At 51.8% G+C, this 7,026-nt stretch overlaps 1 protein-coding gene across 1 annotated transcript; it reads right to left on the minus strand.

The window, feature by feature from the left end:
- Positions 1-1,789: 1,789 nt before the first annotated feature.
- On the minus strand, positions 1,790-3,262 carry LOC311338898 (potassium voltage-gated channel subfamily A member 2; the record flags this gene model as incomplete). Its single annotated transcript, XM_084464244.1, has 1 exon — positions 1,790-3,262. The coding sequence occupies one exon, from the start codon at positions 3,260-3,262 to the stop codon at positions 1,790-1,792; it is 1,473 nt and encodes a 490-aa protein (XP_084320370.1).
- Between the last annotated feature and the right edge of the window lie 3,764 nt (positions 3,263-7,026).

A 7,026-nucleotide genomic window follows, 5' to 3' on the forward strand; every position in this document is an offset into this window, starting at 1 on the left:
ATATTTTATAATATTACTGTTGATATACGTTTTTTAAAATCTTTTGTGTTTTGCTTACGTTTTCTTTTTCTTCTTCTTCTTGGATATTAAATGCATGCGTCTACAAATGTCTCTGGGTTCATGCAACACTACCAGCACGGAGCCCAGGGGCCCCTCTCTGGAAAGGCAGTTTAACAGGAGATTACTCATATACACACTCGAACTAACGGTCGCATTTGATCGTGGAGACTTAACTCTGTGATATATTTTTGCTCAAGGCAGTCATTTTAAGTGTCTTAATTCCATCAATGAGACTATCAATTAAAACTACAGTATTAAAAAACACAATCACAGCTTCGGCTGTGATGCACATCCTCATTCCAGCGACGCACACACGCGGTTAATGATTCCTTTCATCGGCGTAGCTACGGCTACACAAAAGCACACTGCGTCGTTAAGTTAAGTGCAGAATTGGGACATATATTCATCCCATACAAAAACGCAAAAACCTTTTTAAAAGTTCTACTTAATATTTTTCTCGAAATGTCCAGCAAGCATCTTTTTAAGATGGTGTGGGGGGCCGTGAACAGAGGTGGGCAGTGTACGGACATTTTACAGTGCTGTGTTGAAGCGGTGTGGCAGTAAAAACTCTCATTCAGATAATGAATGTCATGCAATATTTCGACTGACTACATTTACTGCTAATAGTACTTATCTAAACTACAGTATCGGTTAAGTCACGTTAAAGAGCCTTTAGCTATACATGGGTATGTGTGAAGCCAATAGAGGCAACTAATAATAATACAATAAATTAACCAGAATAAACATTCAAGTTGTCCTCAAAGCTCTGCAGTTTGACCCGTTAGGGTAAAGGGTGGGTGGGGGGTGGGGGGTGGGGGTGGGTGGAGAGGGAGCCAGGTGGGGGTCGAAGGTCATGTCGGGCGTGGTGCTTGCATTGCAGTACATAAACGATGTAATATCAAAGCAGTGAAAAGTCAAGACCATTCTCAGGCATTCATCAGATACTGATGTCTACTGGGTATAAAAGGTGTCCAAACCGTTGGCTTTTCGGCGCACAACGGCCCTGTCATTCATCCTGGCGTCGGCGTGGAGCGACTTTACCACCGTGTCAGAGTCTGCGAGCGCCCTCGCTGTAGTGCTCGCACGCCCTTCTCTGACCATCGTTCATCAAGGTTCATTCACCACATAAAACAGTTCAACAGCTTTGTCTCGTTGGCTCTAGGAAGCAGCAGCATATGTAAGTGCACAAAGATGGCTCCTCGGAGTGCGGAGGACAGCGTCGCGTCCGAGGGGGAAAGGGGGGGGGGCCGATGTAGCCGCTATATGGCTGGCTGTTTTTTAAGTGACCAGGAGGCTGGTTGGAGATACCTGTTTTAGTCTAACAAGCTCTTCCTTTAGTTCTGTGTGCTCTATGGCTGGCTCTCGTGAGCGGAATATTTTAGGTATACCTTTTTTTAGCAGCCACACCGGCCCGAACCCAGTCTCTGCAGACATTTCGATATATACGTTTTTTGTTCTTCTAAATTCCCGAACTGACGTTATTAAGGTCGTCAGGGGGCTTGGAGAGGGGGGGCTGAAAAGTGATGCTGCAGGGAGAGGGTGGGGGGGGGGGGGTGGGTCTCGGGGTAAGCAGATGTATTAATTAGTCTTTATCTCATCACGATCCTATTGCCTTGATAATCCAGCATATGTGAGTCGGGGAGGAAGGGGATGGAGGGGGGGGGTGCGCCGGACCCCCCCCGGTCCGACGGCGCTGATCTGCACGGGCGCACCGTCGCGTTCTACACTTCTACACGTCAGTCAGCATCTTGGTAATGTTGACATAGTTTGTGTTGGCCAGCGTGTGGTTTCCCGTCTTGAGGTTCTCCTCCGGGAGGTCCTCGTTGCTGTTGTTCACCACCTCCTGGATCTCCATGTAGTCGGACTTGCTGATGACCGAGCCGCTGCGGCTGCCCTTCAGCTCCTCCTGGGAATCCACCTTTGGCTGCAGGTACTGCGCCTGCTCCTCGCCCTCCGTCTCGCGGTGGTAGAAGTAGTTGAAGTTGGACACGATGACGGGCACGGGCAGCGCGATGGTCAGCACGCCGGCGATGGCGCACAGCGAGCCCACGATCTTGCCGCCGATGGTGGTGGGCACCATGTCGCCGTAGCCCACCGTCGTCATGGACACCACGGCCCACCAGAAGGCGTCCGGGATGCTCTCGAACTGCGACACGGGCTCGTCAGCCTCTGCGAAGTACACGGCGCTGGAGAAGAGGATGACACCGATGAAGAGGAAGAAGATGAGCAGCCCCAGCTCCCGCATGCTGGCCTTGAGGGTCTGGCCCAGGATCTGGAGGCCCTTGGAGTGGCGGGACAGCTTGAAGATCCTGAAGACCCGCACCAGTCGGATGACCCTGAGGATGGCCAGGGACATGGCCTGCTGGCCCGCCATGCCGTCCTCAGGCTTCTCCATCAGCTCGGTGGCGAGCGTGATGAAGTACGGGATGATGGCCACGATGTCGATGATGTTCATGATGTCCCCGAAGAAGCCCGCCTTGCTGGGGCACGCGAACAGGCGCACCAGGAACTCAAAGGAGAACCAGATGATGCACAGAGTCTCCAGGATGAAGAAGGGGTCGGTGAAGTAGGTGGAGGTGTAGTGGTGGGTGGTCCTGTTGGTCTCGGGGTTGAACACCGTGGTGTGCCCCTCGTCCTCGTCGTTGCGGAACACCGGCAGTGTCTCCAGGCAGAAGCTGACGATGGAGATGAGGATGACCATGACGGAGATGATGGCGATGATGCGCGCCGGGCCAGAGCTCTCGGGGTACTCAAAGAGCAGCCACACCTGTCTCTGGAACTCGTTCTCAGGCAGGGGCCGCTCCTCCTCCTTGATGAAGCCCTCGTCCTCCCGGAAGAGCTCGATGGCCTCCTCGCCCAGCTCGTAGAAGCGGATCTCCTCGGAGAAGATGTCCAGCGTGACGTTGACGGGCCGACGCAGACGGCCGCCCGACTGGTAGTAGTACAGGATGGCGTCAAAGCTGAGCCGGTTGCGGTCAAAGAAGTACTCATTCCTTAGTGGGTCGAAGTAGCGCATGCGCTTCTTGGGGTCTCCCAGCAGCGTCTCAGGGAACTGCGAGAGGGTTTTGAGCTGCGTCTCGAACCGCAGCCCTGAGATGTTGATGACCACCCGCTCGCAGCACTCGTGGTCGGCGTCCGGGTCGTAGTCCTGCGGGTGCGTCGCCGCCACCTCGTCCGACGTGTCGCCCGTGGCAACGGTCATGGTGCGGCGGGGGGGCCGGTGGGGAGGCCGGCAACGTTCGTCAGGTCTGGGCCCTGGGGCCCGGGAGCACCGCGGGGGGGGGGGGGGTTGGGCGGGAGAGGGGAGGGAAGGGGCGCGCTGTAAGGACCCGTCGGACTCAGGGTGTCACCGCGGATGTGCCTGTGTGGAAACGCAAAGAGACGCACAGAGGAGACAACAGAACAGGTCAGGGGGGGAGGCTTCATACAACGCCGAGTTAGCACCCTGGGGTCCTCCCACCAGCGGGTGTCACAAGGCAGCCAACCCTCGGAGCAGAGTGGATGTGAAGTCGCGTACCAAGGGGGATGGAGTCTGGTGGAGATGATTCACTCTAATGCATAAGTCAACCCCACCACACTGGTGTAGGGTGGGGTTGACTCAAAATAGCGTACGTCTGGCTGTTTTATTCCAGTTTTTATTTCGACTATAGACGCCCGGGCTGAAAGGGGACGACTTCTGCAGTGATGGCCCATCTCCATGACGATGATCTGGTCCACCTTCTGCAGTGAAGTCATGCATGAATCTGGGCAATGCAGCAGCACCCATACAGTGAGCAGACAGTGAGACACTGGGCTGTTCACCACAGATTGAACATGGCTTCATAGAGAGAATATCTCTAGCAGGGTTTGAATACCAAACGTTATTCACTTTAGGACTATTGTTTTTTTGAAGCCTTATTCTACAGCTTATTTTTAAATGGTGCCTGGCCTGCCTTTGAAATATTCAGAAACATCGTTTAATTATTTATGGTTTGGGGGGTGGTGGGGGAAGTGGGTTTCAGGAGAGAAACAAATGTATTCTGCATCATATCCTCTCCCACACGAAAAAAACGTTGGAGAGGGCTCAGCAAATACGTTTTTTAATGACAATGTCATCAAGAAAAGCATCCATGGAAACGGCAGGTTACGGACCATCACAGCAGCACACATACCTGGTATCTCCATGGTCGGATCCCAGTTAACGGTCCGTCCTGCAGCCGCTATAATAGTGAAGGCATCACCGGCCGCAGTTGCGAAAAATCGGCGCAATAAATGCCCTTTATTCACTCCTCATGGGTCAATGAGGGAAAAAAAGAAGAAAAAATAAATAAAAAAGAAAAAACTATTTCCAATCGCGGGACAAGCCGTTCAGGAGCGCCTCATGATGATGATGTGTGCGAGCATCACCCAGCCAGTCAGTCTTTAGCCAGGGCTGGTCTCCGGTATGCGGGTGTGTCCCTCCGAGCTGCCTCCCCCTTCCCGAATCTACTGCTCCTCCCGAGGCAGGTTGCCGTGGGATGGAGATTGAAAAAAAAAAAAAAAAAAAACAGAGAGACGAGGGGTGGGGGGTGGGGGTGAGAGGGGATGGGTGGAGGTCGGCTCAGGATGTAACGGTGTTTCCCTCAACAACCAAGTGTGCTGGCATCAGCAGAAATCTCCGCGCCGCGTCTTGCCGTGTTGTTTCCATGCTGTGTAGTGTGTGCGTGTGTGCGCGCGCACCGCACTGTATAGGCGTCTCGGTGATGGAGGCGCGTGCATGAGCAACCGCGCGCAACCAGTCACGACGTGTTAGTGGAGCAAAAGGTGCACGCTTGCCTTAGAGTTGCCTTTCTCTGATCTATAGTGTATAATCTACAGGCCTAGGAACAGATCGATACGGGAACCACTCCGATATTCAAATCCATAAAAAAAACGTATTTGACAGGAATAAATCCACGCGCAGGGAGGATTGGTTGCGATGCGTTTCTCCGCTGAAGCATCACGTATCCACTGTTGTGGAGCGGATCAGATGTTACACACTCAAAGTATCAATAGGCTGTAAAAGAGTCCAGCTCGTTGCATAGCATCTCACAGAGTTCCACCCTTCACCGTGTGGAGAGAGGAGACTGAGTTTTCTGGAAAATCCTGCGGTCTCAGAGAAGAGACGCGCTAAGACACTGACACGAAACGACATTTGTAGAAGAGAAAAAATCATTCGCCCCTCCGTGTCGGTGCTGAACTAGAGAATGACATCTCGATCCCAGGAAAAGGTGTGTCGTCCCGGCTGGTGCCGTGTTGGTGTAGTGGTGTGGGCGTGCAGCCGTCTGTGGGACCAGCAGCAGAAGGGTTTTGGGAACAGGGAGCCCATAAAACGCCGAGTCAACTCTGCAGTTGGGCACTGCCATGCATACAAAGAGGCGTTCTAGTGACTGAGGCGGCAGGAGGACACACACACACACACACACACACACACACACGCACGCACGCACGCACACACACACACACGCACACATGCGGACACATTTACACATTCACATGCAAACACACACACACACACACACACACACACATGCGGACACATTTACACATTCACACGCAAACACACACACACACACACACACACACACACACATACTTGTGTGACTTGTTATTTTGCATCTGCTATGTAGGTCATTTACATTGGGTGTGTCCTTAAATGTGAGTATTGGGAGGTAACCAGTGTCTGCCGGGCGCCATAACACATCCAGACGCTCATAATGCACGCTCCCACCGATGGAGGAAGCTCTTATCGAGAGATGTGTAGATAGGATATTGGATTGAGCATATTGCTCAATCCAATACTCTCGAGTACACTTATTTATTTATTTGTTCAGGTTCACTGGTTGTGTTTTCAGCCATTCCAATTGTGAATTATAGATCGTTTCTATGCAATATTATATAGGAACAGCCCCTCTATGTGCTATTGGAGGGCCGTAACCAATCAGGAATAGTTATAGTTTGCCCAAAATATGCCCAAAATAAATGTTGGCCGTGTTGAATTTCATTTTTTGGTGATAATGTTCAAAAAAGATGAATGACGTGTCACCAACCAAACTCAACAGTGGTTTTCGGTTGAGCGTATTTCGGTTGGTCTTGTTTTGCTGTCTGCAGGGGAGGCCTACTGAGAGCAGGTCCTGGTGGGACTCAGGTCTCATGACAACAGGTGCATCCAGACCATAAACCTGGTCTCCCATGGTAACCGGGTACCCGTTACTATAGAGCCACGGCCGCCACATGGAGAATGGAGTTCAGTGTGACCCCGCCCTCTTTTCCTCCAATACACAACACACAAGGCAACAACACAACACAACGCAACACACTACACAGTAGCCCAGACAATAAACCACACACAACACAACACAGAATTCGAAGAACACACACACACTGCTGTGGCCTGCAACGACACTAACATGAAATCACACAGAGGAAGTTAGAAATACTGTAGGCCGGGATTAGTGGCAGAACATAATATATACAGTGTGATTGAACTGTGAAGTGTTTGAACCTCGGCCATGTTGGTCAATATTACCAATAATTTGCCGAACTCCCCCCTCTCTCTCTCTGTCTCTCTATCTCTCTGTCCACCAATCTCTCTCTCCCCCCCTCTCTCTGTCTCTCTCCCCCCCCTCCCCTCTCTCTCTCTCTCTCTCTCTCTCCTCACACACACTCTCTTTTCCTCTCTGTCTCTCTCTCACACTCTCTCCCACCCTCTCTCTCTCTCTGCTCTCTCGGTCGCCCGCCACCACACTAAGAACATACACTTGGCGGTCTCTTAATGGCTTTCCCGGGTCGGTCATGGCAGCGCAGAGATTATTTATGAGCTACAAAGACTCTTAATGCGGTCTGGGAAGCACAGTTCACGTTGCCTTTAATTAAATGGGACACGCCTGGTCGCGGTGTGGTTTCATCATGTGGAGGTGGTCGAGTGGACGAGATGCTATTCATTTGGCCCTAAGAAGTATTGATTAC

This window comes from Micromesistius poutassou, assembly GCF_964030765.1.
Source record: "Micromesistius poutassou genome assembly, chromosome: 2".
In the NCBI taxonomy this organism is placed as follows: domain Eukaryota; kingdom Metazoa; phylum Chordata; class Actinopteri; order Gadiformes; family Gadidae; genus Micromesistius; species Micromesistius poutassou.